Raw genomic sequence first — 23,447 nt, 5'->3', positions numbered from 1 at the left:
AGAATTCAACTCTGCAGTCAGAACCTTTAAAAAAAGTGCACATCACGGGTAAATTCAGGAGCGAGATCAATGTAATTCTCCTATTTTAGATTAAACTTTGGTCAAATATCTGTCACATTTTGCGCAATTTTTTCTTTACCTTGCGCAATACCAGAAAAATTCAGTTGAAATCAAGCCATTTGAGTTGAATTGGTCCGCCTCTGAAAAAACTTGCCATTTGGATTTCCTGGCAAACATTGATTTTCGTGACGTCGCGTGCGGGACGCCGCCCTCTGAATCCTACGTCAGCGCTGGTTTGTTTATGAGAAAACGACCTGGTGGTTTTCTGCAAATTTCTTCAACGTTATCGCGTAATTATTAAAATGGTTAACAGATGTATTGTAGGAGGGTGTACAGTAGCAACACCAATCTTGATGGGATTAGTACTCATCGTTTCCTAAAAGACCGGACAATGAGAGAGAAATGGGAGCGCTTGGTCTACACAGGCTGTGCACTGAAACCGTGCAAAGCTCGCGCAGCCTGCCGGCGCTTCCGCAGGTGACGTCACGAATCTGGCTCCAGACTCCCTTGGGATTTTTCCAGACGCGTTTTGTTATTTTATTTTTTTCTGCTGTAGACAGATGGCCTTGTGCAAAATTACCCTTCTGGATGAGTGTGTAAAGGAACATACTTTCATGAAGAGAAAAAAAAAAATTGGTCCAGAATATGCACTTTAAGCTCCAAAATCAACATGATGAATTCTCTTTGCCCCCAAAGTCTCAAGCATGTTCCATGTTGTTTAAAATGTGTTGTTTTAAGACGACCGTAACATGAACGTTTTATTCGATCAGTAACATACACGACTGAAAACCAAAGGAATATTCCGTGTGCTGATCAACGCCAAAACGTTCCTGTTCGAATCAGGCTGTAAAACCTTGAGTGGTTTTACACACAGCGACAGACTCCCTTTCTTAAAACTTCCCGCCGTCATCGCGATCGTCGTCATGGGCCGAGTCTCCAAATGAAAACTCGAACCTTGCACTCAAAAGTATTTACTAATCTCGAAAATCCAGAAGTCGTGATATATAAAAAGGAGCGTTCGGTATGTCTGAAGGTGACGAGAGGTTTTTAAAACGAACTAAACATTAACTAATAGGAAAACCTGTTAGTCTGAGTGTCTCAGTGTGATGTGAGACGCGACTCTAGCTTGGTTCGCGGCAGTGGACGAGAAATTAGTTCATTTTTACTGCTGAAATGCACTAGTGCAGCATGTCAGGGTAGGAAAGGGAAAAAAAAAAAAAACTAAAATAACACGCATCGTATTAATTTAAATAACGTTGCTTGCCGAATGCAATTTCTTGTGTAAAGTTTAACAGTTATTCCATGAAACCGAGTCGTACATGAGCTGATAGCCAATGAGGTGCGTAGCACCGAGTTGTCTATAATCCATGTACGGCGAGATTAAGTGGAATAACAGTTTTATTCTATCCACATTCACTGGAGTTTGAGAAACTGAGCCTTTTTATTTTTTGCAAAGTTGATGAATAAAAAAATCTTTATACAAAAATGTCTGACAAAATCATTTCCGCTTAGAGTGTAAACAAACCGGCGAAATGACGGGAGCAATTTGTGAAAAAATGCTGCTATAATAATTCTTGAAAAATAAAAAGATGTGTTCGTACCATCATATACTTTTATTCCATATGGTGTTGCGCTTTTTTGTTTTTGAGTAGAACTTTTATTTCGGGGGCGTCGTGGCTCAGGTGCCATACCATAAATCCGGGGACCCGGGTTCGATTCCGACCTGAGGTCATTTCCCGATCCCTCTCCATCTCTCTCCCCCACTCATTTCCTGTCTCTGCACTGTCCTGTCCAATGAAGGTGAAAAAAAGCCCAAAAAAAATCTTTAAAAAAAAAAAAATCTTAAAAAAAAAAAAAGCTTTTATTTCATCCTAGGTTGGTTCAGCAACACGCTCCGCCATTTTGTTTTTCTCTACTCACCGTATATGAGCTGATATCCTAGTAGTAGAGTAGCCAATCAAAGCGCACGATTGCTCATATTCAGTGAATGTGAATAGAATAATTCAAAAATATTAGTACACAAAATCCCTCTTGGATATTTCTAATATTAATTTGTAAAATACCAGCATGAAACAAAAAAAAAAAAATATAAATAAATAAATAAATAAATAAATAAATAAAAAAGGAGAGAGTTTCTCTCTCATGGCCTCATATGGAAATCAAGTTACACCCCCTTCACACATACTTGGGGGTGTGACCCCTACTTTGGAAACCTCTGTTCCAAATAGATATGATGACGAGGCATGCAACAATATACATCATGTGACGATAAATCACAACAAATTTATAACAACTTGAACTGATGAAATTAAAAAATTATGACTATTCTCAGGCGGCTGTGTAATCGCTTAGATTTTCCTCACTAATTTTGTTATTTAGATGGCAGAGCAGGAACAAACATGACTTCACTATAGGCGGAAGTATCACAGCTCTAATGTCGCAAAAACACACAAAACCAGATCAAAAACGTTAAAGAGCTGTTGTGCGATTGTGTACAAATAGATTTAACAAGAAATTGAATCAGAGCTCTGGTTTTACAGACTGCTGGAAGATGAAGAAAAGAGAAGCAAATGAAGGAAGTACAAATGTTTACAAGTTTATTAAGAAAAGGCCTAATTGTTAAAAAAAACCTCTCATTTTTAATCAAAGGAATATTTTCATCAATAGGCTATTATACTTTACTCCAACCTTTACAAATGTGGGTGAATAATTATTGTTGGTTATTAATAAAATGATTTTTTTTTAATTTAACAAAAGGAATATTTAAGTTGATAAAGACTGCTGAAGAATTTATCAGCAGAATATCTGAAGGATCTATAACCAGACCAGGATGATCTTTTGACCAAATCTAACATTCACATGGTTGAAATATCATCAGAGTCTGGTTACAGATCCTTCAAATATTCTGCTGATAAATTATTCAACAGTCTGAATTCTGTAGTTAAAATCTCCAAGTGTGTTTAATAATTTTGATCAAAATATTGGTTATGTATAAAACTAAAGGTGTTCTCGATTAACTCGAAATTGTCTAATGAACTCAAACCTCTACATTATTACAACTTTCACACTATTTCTTAAAGTTTCAACTGTCAATCCAAATTGCTGTAAGTTTGAAAAATTTTATCCACATTATATTTTATTATATATATATATATATATATATATATATATATATATATATATATATATATATATATAATTATATAATATACGTGATATATTTGCCATTAATTTATATTTACGTGATGCACAGCTTTCATGTAAATAAGTGTCAGCCTTTGAAACCCTGTGCCTAATAAAGTATTATTATTAAGAACAGGAAAATAAATGCTGCACTTTTTTGGCAATTTTTTCTTCTATTGTGAATCGTTTCACACCTAATGACGACATTCGAGACAGTTTCCCTTGCTCATGTATAATCGCATCACAATTATGTAATCCTCTATAAAGTTTTAATCCTGTAACATCACTCCACTTAAACCATCGCTCCTGCTTCTATTACGTTGCTGTTCATTGCGAATATTAATAATAAACCACACGATTTATGAAAACGCTCGATTTTATACATTTCATATTGCTTTTGTCACCTTTTAATAAAACCATGAAACATCTTGAGGCTTCTCTTTGTGTCTAAGAACCACATGTAATAAAAATCACCATAACGCACACCCTCGAGTGCCTTCATGTTTTATTCTAACAGGTAAATGTTTCCTCTGGAACAGTGGTTCTTAACTGGAACAGTCTTGGGACCCACAATTTTCCATGGTCATTAGGTCGCGACCCAATTTTTTTAGCGTTCAAGTCAATTTAATGTAATTCTCAAAATATAACCATAATATGTAATAATAACTTATTATTATTATTATTATACCTGCGTTTGCATCTGCATGGCCATTATATGCTGTATAGTTATAGTATCATTCGATAGCGGTATTGTCTTCAACTTATTTGCCGCTGCTTCATTGACCATCTCCCTGACCATATCCATAGCAGCAGGTAAGATGAGGTCTTCTGCTATGGTGTGAGGTTTCTTGGCCTTCGCTATCCGATGAGCTACGTGGTAAGATGCACGGAGTGCCTGCACTTATGTGGAGCATGTTGCTGTTAGCCACATTTGCGAAGCCCTCAGTTCTTGGCGCCATCTTTCAAAATACTCAACTGGTTTATCTTTGACCGTCGGGTGTTTTGTGTCCAGGTGACGTTTCAGTTTCAACGGCTTCATGCTCTCATGTGCAAGTGTCTCACCACATACCACACAGATGGGTTTCTGTACCATTTTGTCCTCAACACAACTAAATCCATATTTCAAATATTCGGGGTCGTACCATCATTTCGACATGTCGTTCACCGCTCAAATGACTAGCACGCACGTTATGTCGCATAAACATTCTGTGTCTATGGCAACAGATGACACGGAGCTGGAATCGTCGATCAAAATAAGAGTTGTAAATTGTCGCAGAAAAAAGTTGCACTTTTTTTTAGTGAATCAATGAATTAGCATTTTTTTTTTACACCACAGCTCCGCGACCCACCCGGGACCCCTCCGCGACCCACTTTTGGGTCGCGACCCACCAGTTAAGAAACACTGCTCTAGAAAGCGTTCCTCACCCAGTCGGGCGCTGGTCTCCTTCAGCAGCAACTGAGAATCCTCCTGGAAGGACCGGAGCGCCCTCATCATCATGCACTGGGACTCCAACTACAAACACAACCACACGGAACATCAGCAATCGCTCCAGCACTGATCCATACAACTTACAGTGGTGCTTGAAAGTTTTTGAACCCTTTAGAATTGTCTATATTTCTGCATAAATATGACCAAAAACATCATCAGATTTTCACACAAAGTCCTAAAAGTCGATAAAGAGAACCCAGTTAAACAAAGGAGACAAAAATATTATACTTGGTCATTTATTTATTGAGGAAAATGATCCAATATTACATATCTGTGAGTGGCAAAAGTACGTGAACCTCTAGGATTAGCAGTTAATTTGAAGGTGAAATTAGAGTCAGGTGTTTTCAATCAATGGGATGACAATCAGGTGTGAGTGGGCACCCTGTTTTATTTAAAGAACAGGGATCTATCAAAGTCTGATCTTCACAACACATGTTTGTGGAAGTGTATCATGGCACGAACAAAGGAGATTTCTGAGGACCTCCGAAAAAGCGTTGTTGATGCTCATCAGGCTGGAAAAGGTTACAAAACCATCTCTAAAGAGTTTGGACACCACCAATTCACAGTCAGACAGATTGTGTATAAATGGAGGAAATTCAAGACCATTGTTATCCTCCCCAGGAGCGGTAGACCAAAGATCACTCCAAGAGCAAGGCGTGTGATAGTCGGCGAGGTCACAAAGGACCCCAGGGTAACTTCTAAGCAACTGAAGGCCTCTCTCACATTGGCTAATGTTAATGCTCATGAGGCCACCATCAGGAGAACACTGAACAACAATGGTGTGCATGGCAGGGTTGCAAGGAGAAAGCCACTGCTCTCCAAAAAGAACATTGCTGCTCATCTGCAGTTTGCTAAAGATCACATGGACAAGCCAGAAGGCTACTGGAAAAATGTTTTGAGGACGGATGAGACCAGAATAGAACTTTTTGGTTTAAATGAGAAGCGTTATGTTTGGAGAAAGGAAAACACTGCATTCCAGCATAAGAACCTTATCCCATCTGTGAAACATGGTGGTGGTAGTATCATGGTTTGGGCCTGTTTTGCTGCATCTGGGCCAGGACGGCTTGCCATCATTGATGGAGCAATGAATTCTGAATTATACCAGCGAATTCTAAAGGAAAATGTCAGGACATCTGTCCATGAACTGAATCTCAAGAGAAGGTGGGTCATGCAGCAAGACAACGACCCTAAGCACACAAGTCGTTCTGCCAAAGAATGGTTAAAGAAGAATAAAGTTAATGTTTTGGAATGGCCAAGTCAAAGTCCTGACTTTAATCCAATGGAAATGTTGTGGAAGGACCTGAAGCGAGCAGTTCATGTGAGGAAACCCACCAACATCCCAGAGTTGAAGCTGTTCTGTACGGAGGAATGGGCTAAAATTCCTCCAAGCCGGTGTGCAGCACTGATCAACAGTTACCGCAAACGTTTAGTTGCAGTTATTGCTGCACAAGGGGGTCACACCAGATACTGAAAGCAAAGGTTCACATACTTTTGCCACTCACAGATATGTAATATTGGATCATTTTCCTCAATAAATAAATGAGCAAGTATAATATTTTTGTCTCATTTGTTTAACTGGGTTCTCTTTATCTACTTTTAGGACTTGTGTGAAAATCTGATGATGTTTTAGGTCATATTTATGCAGAAATATAGAAAATTCTAAAGGGCTCACAAACTTTCAAGCACCACTGTAAAACGACTCTTCATGGGTTGCTGTTTTTTTCCCTTTAAGGGTGCACCAATTGCCTTTTTTTTTTTAAAATATATATAGGCCATACTGATCCAAGATGATTTTAAATTCCACAGGAGCAGTTTGGAAATGTTTACAAGCGCATATCGACCTATAATAGCTATAATTTTTTAAAATTAGGCCTAACAAAGTGTTTTTTTCCTGTCACAACCTCAAAAAAAAAAAATCATTAGTAGGATGGCTGGATTTTTTTTTTTATTACTTTTCCTTCAGAACCATATTCAATTAGTACATATAAACAATTTGGCATTACTAAATATTAAGTCGAGCCATGATGCATAAACATTTCTTATAATTATATGCACGATTGCAAGATTGCGTGAAAATAAAATGAATATTAACACATTTTGAGGGGTTCGTTTTCGTCTCCAACATTTTTCTTGTCTGGAAACTGGCTTTACCGTATAAAGAATTAAGCTGCTCATCATTACCCTTTTTCTTTAAAGCAAACTTCAAAGCATTGTGTAGTTTATAACGGAGTTAAAGCTCCAGTGCGCTGCCCAGTCCCACGATTTGGTTCTCTGGAAACTTAAAACGTCGTCGCTTACGCAAAGTAATAACTAGCTAACTAGCGTAGGATGTTAAATGCTTTAATACAGACCAAGAATCCCGAGAAGCACAAATTTTCAGAAAGGAGACGACTGCGTAGCCAAAGCCCTCATCCTCTACTGTTAAAGCTATTACTGCAGTATATCCTGTCCGACAAAAATCAAGTCGGTGAATATTTTAGGCTCTGCGACGTGATTACTGAACAATCACATGACAAGTTAAAATGTTAGATCAAGTCTGGAGTGTGTTCATATTCTCCCAATATGTTTAACTGTGAGGTTTTATATATTGTGCAACACTGAGAGGAGGAAGAGACACAGAATTAACAATTATTCACAGAAGGTGAAGTGAATAATAACTGATACGAAGGAGTTCAACTGTACAAAGGTAATGGCGAGTGTGGAAGAGAAGTGAAGAAGAGCGTGCGAGCAGGTTGGAATGGATGGAGGAGAGAGTCAGGAGTGATTTGTGACAGAAGGTTACCAGCAAGCGTGAAAGGGAACGTGTACAGGACAGGAGTAAGAGCAGCGATGATGTTCTATTGCTAGGTTTCAGTCGCATGACTTTTCTTAGCGGTTTCACTTCCAGTAAAACAGCTGGTGGTCTGGCAAACCAAAATGGCTGCCGGAGTGCAGAGCATGCTCGTAACCTATGGTAGAAGCCACTGCTGGCTTTAGATATATTCAGAAGATTATGTGCAATGGAATCGACCCCTACAGTCTGGGAAAGGAGGATGTCATACGATCTGGAAAAGTACCCTTCAGTTCGAGATGTGGGGGAACTCGACTATCTGGCTGCACTCAGTTGGTCCAACTGAAAAACATTCACATCCCAACCATTCCCCTTCTCTTCTGGTGTACCCCAAGGTTCTGTGCTTGGACCCCTTTTATTCATTATCCATCTCCTCCCTCTTGGCAGTATTTTCCGTAAATTTAACATCCAGTTCCATTGCTACGCGGAGGACACCCAGCTCTACTGTACCTGTCCACCAAACCCACCTCCCTCTCCGATTGCCTTCAGGAACTCAGATCCTGGTTCTCCCATAACTTCCGAAAACTTAACAGTGATAAAACTGAGGTCCTTCTCATTGGTACTAAATCCACCCTTTCAAAAATAAACAGTTTCTCCATTTCCTTTAACAACTCCTCAGTTTCCCCCTCCCCCCAGGTTAAGAGTCTGCCATCAAGGATGACACCCACTCTATCATTCCAGTCCCACATAAATAATGTCACTCGGTCAGCTTACTTCCCATCTACATAATATCTCACGCCTGCATCCGTCCCTCACACCCAACAGTACCGCTATCCTGGTTCACACCCTGGTTACGTCCCGTCTTGACTATTCTAACTCCCTTCTTTTTGGTTTGCCAGACAAGTCCATCCATAAATTGCAACTGGTTCAAAACTCTGCCGCCAGAATTATTTCCAGAACCCCCTCCTTCGGTCATATCACACCTGTCCTGCAGCAACTCCATTGGCTTCCTATCAAATTTCGCATCATCTATAAAATCCTACTTTTTTACCTTTAAGGCCATCAACACCCTCGCCCCGCAGTACCTTACTGAGCTCCTCCACACTAACATACCCATCCTTACTCTCAGGTCCTCCTCCTCCATCCAACTCAGCCTCCCACCTGCTTGCTTGTCCACCATGGGGTCGAGAGCCTTCAGCCACTCGGCCCCCCCCACCTCTGGAACTCCCTGCCACAGGACCCACAACACTCCGATTCCGTCATCTCCTTCAAATCTCGCCTCAAAACCCATCTTTTCCGACAAGCATATTCCCTTTAATCTGGGACTGGAATGACCCCACCATTGCACTTTATTTCTGTTTTGCACCATTTTGATTGTTGTGTTTTTTTATTTTATCGATTGCTTTTATTGTCTTTTATTTCCTTTGACAACTCTTCAGTTTCCCACGCCGCCCAGGTTAAAAGTCTGGGTGTCATCCTTGACAGCACCATCATTCCAGTCCCACATAAATAACGTCACTCGGTCAGCTTACTTCCGTATTGTCTTTGTACGGTGACCTTGAGTGTCCTGAAAGGCGCCGATAAATAAAATGTATTATCATCTGGTGTTGCAGATGTCTTTCTACACCAGAAAACAGATGGAAGAGTATGGAGGCTTACAACTTTTTTTTTTGGTATGTGGCTGGGTATTAAGTCGCTGCCGAATTAATCCTGTATTGTTTTTTCCCGTGCAAGTATTTTTTTTAAGCTTTTCGTTCACGTCTTTACAACGAAGTGCTGCAAGTTGAAGTGTAAACAAACAGTTGGCTTGATTCTCATTTGTCTTGGCTCTTATCTCTCAGCTAAATCATTCAAAAAGATAATCAGAAACCCCTTTAAAGACCTGGAGCTTCGTTAAACAAGACGGAGAAGTAGTGGTGATCACGGCGCATTGTAACTGTACGGCTGGGGAAGAATTTTGTCGCGACCTTCATGCATACGGACTTTGCGTGGAGTGAACAAAGAAACAGCTGGGGACTTTAGCGCTTCGTGGCAAAAAAAAAAAAAAAAAAAGTACCGTAAAATTACGACGCATAGCAAGAAAAGTACTTGGAAAAACCCTAAGGACAGAGCTGAGAGGGAAATACAAACCTTTCACCAAGTGAAACTCGAGCATGCTTCGACTCGGCTCCCTTCGATTTCACCGAGAGGTTCGAAAGCCACCTTTCTCGATGTCTTTTTGTGAAATCCTGTGTTCGTTCACCCTTTATTAGTTCACAGGGAACCCTGAAGAAACTTTTTATCAGTTTCACGGTTTGATCGATTCGAACAGCCTAAAACAACGCAAGCGTAAGGTGTTTTTCACGCGACTGAGCAATGCACCTTCTCCGTACAAACGCGTTGTCAACTGAGCTTTAACAGACCACCAGCTAAAGTTCTGAATAACTAATGAGGCGGATGAGATCACGCGAAACCCAGCAATTGCTTGGAGACAAAAAGACAAGAGGCTGAACTGGAGAGAGCAGAGCTGAAGGTGGGGAGAGTTTCACTGGGAGAGACAAAGTTGGACAGGATTGGAAATGAGTATATTAGAGGGACGGGACGGGACACTTAGGACGGCTTGGAGATTGAGATGGTTTGGACACGTACAGAGGAGAGATCCAGGGTATACTGGGGAAAGAATGCTGGAGTTGGCAGGTAGAAGGAAAAGAGGAAGAGCAAAGATGAGATTTATGGATGTGGTGAAGGAGGACAGGAGGAGATGGAGGGACATTATCCGCTGTGGCGACCCCTAATGGGAAGAAGAAGAACAGCCGCCGATACGAAGTTAAAGTGCATATCACGGGTAAATTCAGGAGCAAGATCAATGTAATTCTCCTATTTTAGATTAAACTTTGGTCAAATATCTGTCACATTCTGCATTCTCTGCAATTTTTTTCCTTTACCTTGCGCAATACCAGAAAAATTCAGTTGAAATCAAGCCATTTGAGGCGAATTGGTCCGCCTCTGAAAAAACTTGGCATTTGGATTTCCTGGGAAACATTGGTTTTCGTGACGTCGCGTGCGGGACGCCTCCTTCTGAATCCTACACTACCGTTCAAAAGTTTGGGGTCACTTTGAAATGTCCTTATTTTTGAAAGAAAAGCACTGTTCTTTTCAATGAAGATCACTTTAAACTAATCAGAAATCCACTCTATACATTGCTAATGTGGTAAATGACTATTCTAGCTGCAAATGTCTGGTTTTTGGTGCAATATCTCCATAGGTGTATAGAGGCCCATTTCCAGCAACTCTCACTCCAGTGTTCTAATGGTACAATGTGTTTGCTCATTGCCTCAGAAGGCTAATGGATGATTAGAAAACCCTTGTACAATCATGTTAGCACAGCTGAACACAGTTGAGCTCTTTAGAGAAGCTATAAAACTGACCTTCCTTTGAGCAGATTGAGTTTCTGGAGCATCACATTTGTGGGGTCGATTAAATGCTCAAAATGGCCAGAAAAATGTCTCGACTATATTTTCTATTCATTTTACAACTTATGGTGGGAAATAAAAGTGTGACTTTTCATGGAAAACACAAAATTGTCTGGGTGACCCCAAACTTTTGAACGGTAGTGTACGTCAGCGCTGGTTTGTTTATGAGAAAACGACCTGGTGGTTTTCTGCACATTTCTTCAACGTTATCGCGTAATTATTAAAATGGTTAACAGATGTATCGTAGGAGGGTGTACAGTAGCAACACCAATCTTGATGGGATTAGTACTCATCGTTTCCCAAAAGACCGGACAATGAGAGAGAAACGGGAGCGCTTGGTCTACACAGGCTGTGCACTGAAACCGTGCAAAGCTCGCACAGCCTGCTGGCGCTTCCGCACGTGACGTCACGAATCTGGCTCCAGACTCCATTGGGATTTTTCCAGACGCGTTTTGTTATTTTATTTTTTTTCTGCTGTAGACAGATGGCCTTGTGCAAAATTACCCTTCTGGATGAGTGTGGAAAGGGACATTCTTTCATATATATATATAAAAAAAAATGAAATTGGTCCAGAATATGCCCTTTAAGGTTATTATTCACCGATATTCACTGAGCCTGAGGCAGATAATTGTTTTCGTGTAAATACACAGGTGATTATTTAAAAAAAAAAATTTAAATCTTCAAAAGTGGCATGCAAATAAAATAACTCTGCCGCACAGACTTGTCACAATTATTTACGCCGAGTCACATAAAATCCTTTGTTTTGAAATCTATAAAATAAAATCATAGTCCTACTTTCCCTTTGAATAGTTTTAGACCAAACTTTGTAGCATCTTTAGTGCGTTTCGGAACAGCATTTTCTTTCATCATTTGTAATTCGTCCTCAGTTACAGTGACAAAGCGGTTGGCCGCCATTTTGCCGAGTCGCTCGACGTGATCCTTGAGAAATAATCAGAATCTCTCGACCAATCAGTGCATGCAATTTCCTGCAAATCACCTGCATATTTATACTAAATTCAGCTATAGCTAGCATTCCTAATGTGACAATAAACCAAATTTAAGATTATTAAACCAATTTCCAGACATTTTTACTCATTTCAAGCTGCTTCTATTGGCAGATACCTTTGCGAATTTTATGCATTTACTGCATTTTGAGAAAGAAGCAAAAATATTTACAAGTAAAACAAAAACAAGTAAAGCTTGAAATCAGGAAGAAAAAAAAAAAGTTGAATAATCTTATATTTAGTTTATTGCATTCTTATAATAAAAAAATAATAATAAACACCAGATACATTTAACTACACTCAAGATATTTATACTCGCTAAGAAAGCTTTTTGTAGAGTAGCATGTCATCATTTTGCTCGGTTTCCGAAAAGCGTTTCCGCAGACTGTACTGGTGTGTTTGATTCTGAAATGAACGCGAATAAATCTCACAGTCGGACGAGTAAAAATGGTTTTACTTTCAGCCAGCTGCAGTTCCAGCACTAACATGGGTTAAGTTTAAACACGCACAAATTTTGTTTTGCAAAGCTCTACAGGAAGTGGGGCTGTTTGGTTGTTTTTTTCCACCCCTCCCCTTCTCTGGCTGTTGATAGGGATGGCGAAAACTAAAAAAAAAAATCTTGACCGACCACCGAGCCTCATTAGCCGGTTAACCTAGGAGTTTAAAATTCTAGAATTGGAATTATTAGAATCTATTCTAAATCTAACCGCGAGCATCCGCACATTCGGTCCCAGTCGCTGCCCTCCACTCACATTACCTTTTCTACAGCGCGAAACATTTAGTCAAACGCGGCACTGATGTCGAGGGGTTTGTATTGGCGCGGAGGACAAATGGCTCCAGCTTAGAGACAGTTTCAGTTGGCCATGATGGCGTTGAAAATAAAGTGCTAGAAGAAGTACAGAACATTCAGTGATGGGAATAACGGCGTTAAAATAAAGGCTGTTATAACGCCGGGTAATCTAATTAATTAGCTACAATCGTTATAACGCCGTTACCAATATCAACACGCCATTACTGCATGGTATTGAAGTTGCTCTGAAGCCGTCACCGACTTGGCTCACAGACATAAAAGCTGCGTTTGTCACTCCCCCTCCAGACACCGCTGTCATTTCATTCTCTCCCCTTCCCTCCAAAAGTCGGCATCTGCGCCTTTAGTTTGTGTGGAGAGATCTGATCTGCAATAACATGCATTGTTGGCTACAGACCGAAACATACTTTCAGAATGCACTGGCCAAGGCAGGACTAAACTCCATGTGCCTTCTAATAATAATTAAAAAAAAAAAACGGAATAGTAATTTGTAAGCTAAAAAGCCTGTGTCTACACTTTTTTCTTTCGCCGAGTGTCAGCTGTCTTCAACTGGGGCGGGAGGGCGGGACATGACCAGGGATGTGATTTGGGGCTGGTGAAATTATCTGAAAATTTTAGCCGGGGGTCTGGGGGCCGCAGGCCCCCAGCTGGTCCAGGGCAGCACCCTGGTGGGGGGACAAGGGGGGGAAGCCCCCCGAAGCTCCTGGGTTTTGGGGTTTTCTGACTTAAAAATTGTACTAAAATGGCAAGCAAACACACAAGAAAAAACTTGTCATGATTAACAAATTCAAGCCAATTTAATGGTCAACATGCAACTCTGACACACACACTCTCGCTCCCTCTCTCGCGCGCGCGCTCCCCCTCTCTCGCGCGCGCGCTCCCCCTCTCTCGCGCGCGCGCTCCCCCTCTCTCGCGCACGCTCTCACTCGCGCACGCTCTCACTCGCGCACGCTCTCTCTCACTCACACTCCCCCCCCCCCCAAAGAACCAGCGCGGCAGGGCCCGCTAGCCCCGCGCCTTGGGACGTAATTCGCCCCGAGGCGAGCCGCGGCGCTCCGCTTAGGTTTCGTTTCTATCCCGGGCTCCAGCCCGACTTTGGACGCTCGTAGCTCGGGCAGGGGAGGTCCCAGTATCCCCAAACTTGACAGCCAGAGACCTCTGCCCTCTCCCCAAAGAACGAAATCGCTGAACAAATGTCTCACAGTCTCATGTCCAACGTCTGTAGCAACCTCTTTCTCCAACCATTCCCAGCGGAACTTGTTTTTCACTATTCTGTCGATTTCTTTAACTCGATTTGCATCTTTACCCTCGATCACGGAGGCTGCCATCTTTCAACTCTGTTTGAAGCGAGCTTACGTACAGCTATCAAAGCGCGTTCATTGGTTGTTACAGAGCGATGGGCCAATCACGTACCTCGTTTCATCTCAATGACATAATTGCGTAAATGAGATGAAACGAGGTACATGATTGGCCCATCGCTCTGTAACAACCAATGAATGCGCTCGCTTCAAACAAAGAGTTGAAAGATGGCAGCCTCCGTGATCGAGGCGTAAAGATGCAAATCCGAGGCTGCCATCTTTCAAACAAAGTCAGAACGAATAGGATACGAATGTGGATTTGAGGGAAAAATCGGAAACATTTTTTTTTTCAAGTTTTGAGGTGAAAAAAGCGGAATTCCGCGAATTCGCGGAAAAATCACATCCCTGCATGACTGAATGGGTGTTTCGGACTTGTCAGCTGTCGTCCTTACACCGCATGGCATGCCCCAAGCGTTTACAACACAGAATTCCAGGTTCTCCGCTCCAAAATCAGCAGCTTCAAAACGATTGATTTTTTTTAACCGACAACCAAATAAAATTAACCGGTTGACGTTGATTCAGTCAACCACCGGTCAAACGGTCATCGGTTAACATCCCTAATTGTTGAACCAAATGTCCACCAGGCAGCTCGAAATAAAAAAAAAAAAAAAAAAAAAAAAACATCCTGGACATCAAATCTGATCGTGTAACACTTCTGTACAGTGCATATTTATTTAGCATCATCACTGCTGAGTCAAACCATGAGGCATCACTTCCTGTCTGTAATCCAGTGCTTAAGACACTCCCTCGTTCTATGGTCAGCAAAAGGAAAGAGTGAAACAGTGTGGTGCAGAGAGAGGGAAAAAGTTTACGACGAAAGTCTTCCCTTCCTCAACTGAAACGACATCATTTGCCTCTGAAGAAAGGGGGGCATTTATTTATGAAACGGATGATTTATGAGGTTTAAGGTGACGAACGCAGGCCTCATTGCAGTGTGTGTGTGTGTGTTCTCACCACCAGCTCCATAGTGTTGAGGACTCTCTGTTGTCTCTGCAGCACTGTGTGATAATCGGGTTTATTCTGGATCAGGTGGTTCTGAGAGGACTGAGCGAGGCAGGACGGGTCCAGTTCCACTCCTCTCTCCTGTCCCTCCTCCACTCTTCTGCACAGGATACACAACACAAAACGGAGAGGGTTTAAACCGAGTAAAGTGGGAACTGCTGTATGAGATTAGTGTGTGTGTTCGTTCCCACTCACTTGGCCAGCTCCTCTGCTCTGGAGCGATGTTTATTTAGGAGCGACTCCCAGGACAAACTCTCGGCCTGCAGCCTTAAACAGTGATCATACAACGTTAATAAAATAATTCGATAAGCTCGGAGTTGAGGTTAACATTCAGGATGCTCCGAGACCGAGACTCACACCAGGTACCAGACTGATACTGTGATCGTTTACCCGTTTAAAACGCTCCGTTACCGTCCAACAGCAAAGATTTCTTGATGAGAAACTAAAACTGTAAATGAATCTTATGATAAAGCACAGATGTCCTTCTGAGTCTCGGGTCATTCTGTTAACTATTTATTTCTGCAATGCAGAATTGGATCTACACATTTTTGTAATTATCGCACCACTAACATATGGTTTTTGGTCGTGATATTTTGGGCAAGGTTTATTACGTTTTGAAGAAGAAAAAAAAAAAAAAATGAATAAATGTGACAAAGTTTTAAAAAAAATTTTAAATAATTTTTAGATTTACATCATTTTTCCCACAACATATATGTGCAATTAAAGATAATATATTATGGTGGAAGGACGTAAACAAATGAACAATATTTTAATATATATAAAAAGTATACACACGAGGGTAAGTCAAAAAGTTTGAAGACAGATGTTATAATTTCAAAAGGAATTCAAAGAAGGAATTCTCCGATGGAAACATCACTTGCAGAAGTGTTTAGACTTAAATGGAGGATATGTAGAGAAATAGCTTTGTTATTTTCATAAAGATTTTTTTCCATTTGTCTTAAAATTTTTTGACTAACCCTCGTGTGTGTTTATATATCTCGTTGTCGCAGGTGTAATATATACACACACACACACACACACACACACACACACACAGGTGAAGAAGTGAATAACATTTATTTGCGGTCCGGTTTCCATCAAATCGTGCGCTCTGATTGGCTCATGAGCGATCCAGAATCCTACGATCCAGACCCCGGTTACAAACCTTTGACGACTTGCTCGTTCACAACAAACATAGTAGCAATTTTTGTGTCAACATTCCTGTCGCCTAGACCAGGGACGTGATCTTGATCAAGTTTTCTTTTCGGAAAATTTCCAGCTGACGTAGCTCGTCAAACAGGTTTTTGACGAGCTTGTAGCAGGTTTGTTCTAAATATGGTTTCCCTTTCGGGAGCTCTCATTTTCTGTTAGAATTTGGTAAAGAAAAAAATAAATATATTATTTATCAGCTTAAGGTCGGTCCGTACCGTGAAATACCGTGACCTCGGCCTTGAAAACACTGACCGAGTACTTTCAAGACCTCGGTCATGGTATTTCACGATACATACCTCCGAGCTGGTATCCATCCCTTCATTATCTCTAGCCGCTTTATCCTGTTCTACAGGGTCGCAGGCAAGCTGGAGCCTATCCCAGCTGACTACGGGCGAAAGGCGGGGTACACCCTGGACAAGTCGCCAGGTCATCACAGTAAGGTATTAGGCAGAGACCCGTCCACCCGTAAATTTGACGGGCAATTGCCGATTTCAACGGGCAAGTATACACACAGACGGATACTGAAACGGACGATAATGCCGAAAATTTTCGCACATGAATACTCCCACATGTCATCCGATAAATCCAGTTATGTTCCGCCCACACACGGACTGGCCATCGGGAGTAGCGGGAGTTTTCCCGGTGGGCTGGTGGTTCAGCGTGGGCCGGCGGAGAAAAAAAAAAAACAGTTGCGCGCTGGCCTTTAATATGATAAGCAATGTTAACAGTTTCTTTAACAAACTGTTAACATTGCTTATTACAGTTGCGCGCTGGCCTTTAATATGATAAGCAATGTTAACAGTTTGTTAAAGAAACTGTTAACATTGCTTATCATATTAAAGGCCAGCGCGCAACTGTTTTTTTTTTTTTTCTCCGCTGGCCCACACTGAACCACCGGCCCACTGGGAAAACTCCCGCTACTCCCGATGGCCAGTCCGTGTGTGGTTCCGCCATCATTTACAAATCGTAAGAAACACAGTTTAATACGAAAAATACTGAAAACTTGAAATGAAAAATCAGAATATTTCATCGTTTCCGCCATTTTGGCCCGCACTGAATCTTGTAACATGCGGACTGAATAAATCGCGAATTCTGATTGGTCGAAAATTGCCAAACACCCTGCGTTGTAGTTTCCTCTTTCTTGGCGGGAGAACCGCATTTTTTTTGCTGACTCACTCTTCTGGATCAAGATGAATCCCAACAAACGCCCCAAATTGAATGTGACAAAAACTGATTCGTTTTTCCACAAAAAGACAGAAAAGGTATGTGTGATACATTGATTAACAAGGGGGTTTCATTGGGGTATGGTAAAATAGAATACTGTTGGTTTTTTTTTTTTTATTAAATACTGTAACTAGATCAAAAGATTATATACAATTCATTGTTGTTTATTTTCTTTTCACTTTTGTTACCAAATCAAACACCATACATACATCTGATACATTCAGGAGTGAAACTGAAAAAAATACAAAGTAAAAATATGCAATATTTCTGATCAAAAATTACACGCCATTTCACCCTGAAAATGTCCTAGAATGCAGGAAATGAAGTCTAAATTTCAAAAATTTTCTGGGGGGGCATGCCCCCAGACCCCCCTAGAGGGACTTCGCGCCTGCGGCGCTCATCTTCGCACCTGCGGCGCTTATCAGGATTATATAAAATATTATTTTTGACTGGTAAATTTCTTTTTCTGCCTAATACCCTACATCACAGGGCTGACACAGACACAGACAACCATTCACACTCACATTCACACCTACGCTCAATTTAGAGTCACCAGTTAACCTAACCTGCATGTCTTTGGACTGTGGGGGAAACCGGAGCACCTGGAGGAAACCCACGCGGACACGGGGAGAACATGCAAACTCCACACAGAAAGGCCCTCGCCGGCCACAGGGCTCGAACCCGGACCTTCTTGCTGTGAGGCGACAGCGCTAACCACTACACCACCGTGCCGCCTGTTCCAGCTGGTAAATAATATATATTTATCTCATTACAGTAGCACCAGTTAAGGGTTGGGATATAATCAGGCAGCAAGAAAGAGAACAGTCAGTTTTTTAAGTTGATGTGTTGGAAGCAGGGAAAACGGGCAAGCGTAAGGATCTGAGCGACTTTGACAAGTGCCATATTGTGCTGGCTGGATGACTGGGTCTGAGCATCGAACAAAATGGCGCATGTTGTGGGGTGCTCCTGGTATGCAGTGGTTAGTACCTACTAAAAGTGGTCCAAGGATCCAAAGGACAACCGGTGAACCGGCAACAGGGTCATAGATGTCAAAGGCTCATTGATTCGCATGGCACACAAAGGCTAGCCCATATGGTCCAATCCCACAGACGACCTACTGTAGCACAAACTGGTGAAAAAGTGAATGCTGGCTGAAACAGAAAGGTGTCACTGTTAACTTTTTCAGCAGTTCTTCTGTGGCACTGGACTATATGGGCTAGCCTTCATGCGCCATGCCAATCAATGAGCTTTCGACACCCATGACCCCAGTGCTTAATTTGTGAAGTGGGAGGTCCCAGAACGCAGGAGGTGGGTGGGTCCGGTGACAAAAAAAAAAAAAAAAAAAGGCGGGGGGCGGTTTACTATAACTTTACGCACACACGCCTATTGCATGACGTATTGCAACAGCACCAGTTATCAAATCCTGCACAACAATGGACAAGGCTCAGAATGTTCTCCAAACAGGCACTCAAGTTCACTCTCGCTCTCCACACATACATTAAGGCAGGGGTCGGGAACCTTTTTGGCTGAGAGAGCTATGAAAGCCACATATTTTCAAATACATTTTCGTGAGAGCCATATATAAAAAGTGACGCTGAATACAACTAAAATGCATTTTTACGTATGACCAACAATTTGAGTGCAATATATTCTTTTTCATAATGAAGAGGCTCTTGACGTGCCGTCTTCCTCCTGTCCCCCGCTGAATATTTTGACGCAAACGTAGCTTGGCGTGTTTCGAAGTGCTGCTTTATTTCATTGTTTCATCGATGCAATCTTGTCATTGTATAGGCCTATGGAGCACTTGCATGTGATGTCACAGCCAATCCAGATTGTGACAGATGCCATCTTGTAGGTCAAACGCCATATTCCGCCTTCTACTTCTACTCCTGGTTCTACTTCTGCTTTTACCTTTTCTTCTGGAAAACCCTACTATATACAATTCTACTACAACGGCTGCGGCTACAAGCTCTCCTACCTGTGCACGTTTATGTTTTTGTGTGTATTTTTGCGTGTTGTTCGTCTGTACCGGACTTCAATATCCACTACAACCGTATGGACTTACTGGACATTGGTTTCCAGCAGAAAATGACGGTTTGTAGCGATTTCCATCGCATGCACAACATTCCGGACGAGATAGCGAGACCAGCGGGGTCTCCGTGGATTGTTATCGGAAGCAAAGCGAAGGAGGCGGTGTCGGGAGCAGAAGCAAAAGCGAGGCTGCAGGCAGAGCCGGCCTGTTGACTAAGCTCAGAAAACAGCCACTCAAATCTCCACTGCTAAGCCTCTACCTCTCCAACACCAGATCCATGTAAACAAGACGGACTTCTATACTCAATACTTAAGTGACTTACCCATCCAATGAGGATTCTTGTTTACAAGATGCCACATCGGAGTCGCTGATAAATCCTGAATTTCTGTAAAGATAACTGTCCAGAGATTTATAAGCACGCAGTGCTTCACCACTGAACAGCGAGGGAAAGTTAATGAGGTAATTATACACGTCCGGGTATTCCGCTGGCAGTTCAAAATCCGGTCGTGAAAACTCCGTCCGGTAAGCCATAAGGGTCACAAATCTGTAGATCGTTTATTTTAGACATATATCTAGTTATCTGTTCATTAGAAAAATGAGCCGTGTAGTCCGTCGGTTGAAATTGATCCATTCTGTACACGAGTGCAGCAGTATTCAGCGGTGTTTTTGACCGACAAGATGGCGGTTGTGTACTTTCCAGTCACGTGACTGCAAGATCTCTATTGGACACAAAGCAGAACCCTCTCACCCCACAAAGGCGAATTCCTCTGTCCATTCCTTCTCATCTTTTTGATCGTTCCCGCGGACTGGTACACTTGCAGCAGGTGCCGTGTCACTGTGTCCAACGTCGTCCGTTTTAGGTCGTTTAGGATCCGGCTGTCCGGGGACTTTGAAAAATTTTAGTAAGCTTTCTTGTTTTTTTGCCATTTTTTCCACAGCGCAAGCTAACGGCTACAAAAAACCCGGTGTTCTATTGAGCGGAAGTATACACCCCATGTCCCCCCCCGCATAGATTTTGTGGATGTCATAGGAGAGAAATCAACAACATATCAAAATAAAAACCGAACATTAAAATTTATTTACTTAGGCTAAATAAAAAAGTGTGTTTTTCCGGTAACCCGACTGATCGAGAATTTCCACGTCGAAATTGCCGACCGTAAAGTTTTTATTACAAATTTCCCTCGATATTTTAGTGTAAGCGGCGTTAGTTTGTCAATTTTTTGTTTCAACGCATTCAAGTTGTGAAAGAAACGATAAAAAGTTTCGCCACTTCTATCAGCCCTCCTGCATAAACATGGAAGCGCACTTATATACTGAAGGAGGAAGGGAAAACTGAGCCGAGGCACCATTTTGAATCTTCATTCAAGGCTGTAATGCAAATTGCTTCCTCTTCAGTATACAAGTGCACTTCCATGGCAGGGAAAAACACTACATTTTGCCGCCTATGTAGTCCCCTATTTATACAAACAGGAGTCATTCAGGATTCAGCCATGTTTTTGCTCGACCCAAGTTCTACAGTAGGCTAGGCTAGGCCGTCTCCTTTTAATGGAAGTAGCCTAGGGCGTTATTTTCACGTTATTTCTTGATAAGGTGTTTTCACGTTATTACATGAAAATATCATGAAATATCGCTTCCGTAGATCATAACTCGAACTCTCGCGATATTTTTTTTATTCGTTTAAAGATTTAAAACACTTATGATGTGTGGTATAAAGGATTCTGTGCCAAAATACTATTTTGTAAGATGTGTGTGTTAATTTTTTCGAACAAAATAAAAATAATTAAGGAAAAAAAAAAAAAAAAAAAACACTTTTTCCTACCTACCGACCTTATTTTAGTATTTTATGTTACCGGAAACACACACTTTTTTTTTTTTGGGCCTTATTTATTTAATTTATTGTTTGATTTTTTTCCCTTTGTGATGGTCACGGAGGTGATCTGATCCATTTAAATAGCTGCCGGAACACCGAAAGAAATGAAAATAGCTGCCGGATCCGACGACGGAGGTTCTGGATCTTGTTCCGACTCAAATTAAGCCCTACGCCGGGTCACCGGTTGTCCTTCGGATCCTTGGAGCACTTTTGTTCGGTACTAACCACTGCATACCAGGAACACCGCACAAGATGCGCCACTTTGGAGATGCTCAGACCCAGTCATCCAGCCAGCACAATATGGCACTTGTCAAAGTAGCTCAGATCCTTACGCTTGCCCGTTTTTCCTGCTTCCAACACATCAACCTCAAAAACTGACTGTTCTCTTTCTTGCTGCCTGATTATATCCCACCCCTCGACAGGTGCCACTGTAATGACAATCAATGTTACTCACTTCTTCACCCATCAGTGTTTATAATGTTATGGCTGATCAGTATAAAGGCTCTGTGACTGTGTGACAAGCCCAGCGTACGTTGTCGCAGTAATGAACAGATGATGTAAAATATCATCCTTCAACACAACCTGATCCAAGGGAGCTAAACTAGCCAACCAATGTACTTCAGTTAAAAAACAAACGACAAAAAACTTGCTTACATAATGAACAAGCCAATAACCGTGTACATGTCCACTCATCAGTTTAGGAAATTTCCTACCTGTTCAGGTCGTCCTTTGCACGTTCGATGGCTTTCTGAATCGCAGGATCGCTGTAGAGAAACGGACACCACGTTTATCCATACGAGCGCCGATTCCAAAGGGCACAAGGTTCTTAGAAATGCTTTAAAATAAGATTTCGGACGTTCAAGGGTGACACAAGAGACGCGTTCGGACAAACTAGGTCTGTGTGGCGTGGGTGCCAATACTAACCGCTTCTGGATCTACTGAAGGATTTGCGTTAAAGGGGTTTTTTTTTTCTTCAAAGCCAGACAGATAAAATCAATACATTTAGCGCAAGAACAGTAACAAAAAGGGCCTTCCCGAGGTTCTCCTGTCGTTTAATTAAAGAGGGGAATAAAAGTTATTAACATTACAAACAGGACAAAGCTGACAGAATTACCAACATCATTACCTGCTGGTGCTGGAGAACGACACGTGGCTTTCTTCCCGAATGGTTTTCGCCACACTCGCCCACTCAGTCTGCAGGGAGTCAACTACAGGAAGGATGGATGGATGGATGGATGGATGGATGGATGGATGGATGGATGGATGGATGGATGGATGGATGGATGGATGGATGGATGGATGGATGGATGGATGGATGGATGGATGGATGGATGGATGGATGGATGGATGGATGGATGGATGGATGGATGGATGGATGGATGGATGGATGGATGGATGGATGGATGGATGGATGGATGGATGGATGGATGGATGGATGGATGGATGGATGGATGGATGGATGGATGGATGGATGGATGGATGGATGGATGGATGGATGGATGGATGGATGGATGGATGGATGGATGGATGGATGGATGGATGGATGGATGGATGGATGGATGGATGGATGGATGGATGGATGGATGGATGGATGGATGGATGGATGGATGGATGGATGGATGGATGGATGGATGGATGGATGGATGGATGGATGGATGGATGGATGGATGGATGGATGGATGGATGGATGGATGGATGGATGGATGGATGGATGGATGGATGGATGGATGGATGGAGATAGATAAATAAAAATAAAAAGCATGTCAGCGACACAGTAGCTCACACCATGAGAAACCAGACCCGTTCATAATTAGGCAAGTTGTTCTTCATGAGAACAATTACATCATCCAAACAAAATCAGAATCAAAATCCATTGAAAACTCAACAAGCAGTAGCGATTTTCCTCAAAGTTTGTTAACCGACCTAATTAGCAACTCGTTAAGAAATAACAAAACCAGGCTTCTGTGCAGACTGATTTGTTTT

General features: G+C 41.8%; 1 protein-coding gene across 2 annotated transcripts in view; it reads right to left on the bottom strand.

Moving 5' to 3' along the window:
• The window catches only part of LOC132900456 (uncharacterized), a 41,864-nt gene that overhangs the window by 2,951 nt on the left and 15,466 nt on the right, over positions 1-23,447 (bottom strand). For both annotated transcript variants that reach the window (XM_060942549.1, XM_060942548.1), the window contains exons 6-10: positions 22,591-22,672; positions 22,178-22,228; positions 15,322-15,393; positions 15,079-15,226; positions 4,669-4,756 (exon numbers count right to left, since the gene is read on the bottom strand). In XM_060942549.1, coding sequence (XP_060798532.1) covers positions 4,669-4,756; positions 15,079-15,226; positions 15,322-15,393; positions 22,178-22,228; positions 22,591-22,672 — 441 coding nt within the window. The remainder of the gene's footprint in view (positions 1-4,668; positions 4,757-15,078; positions 15,227-15,321; positions 15,394-22,177; positions 22,229-22,590; positions 22,673-23,447) is intronic.

Source organism: Neoarius graeffei, chromosome 16 (genome assembly GCF_027579695.1).
Source record: "Neoarius graeffei isolate fNeoGra1 chromosome 16, fNeoGra1.pri, whole genome shotgun sequence".
Taxonomy (NCBI): Eukaryota; Metazoa; Chordata; class Actinopteri; order Siluriformes; family Ariidae; genus Neoarius; species Neoarius graeffei.
This window is presented reverse-complemented; position numbering and strand designations above follow the sequence as displayed.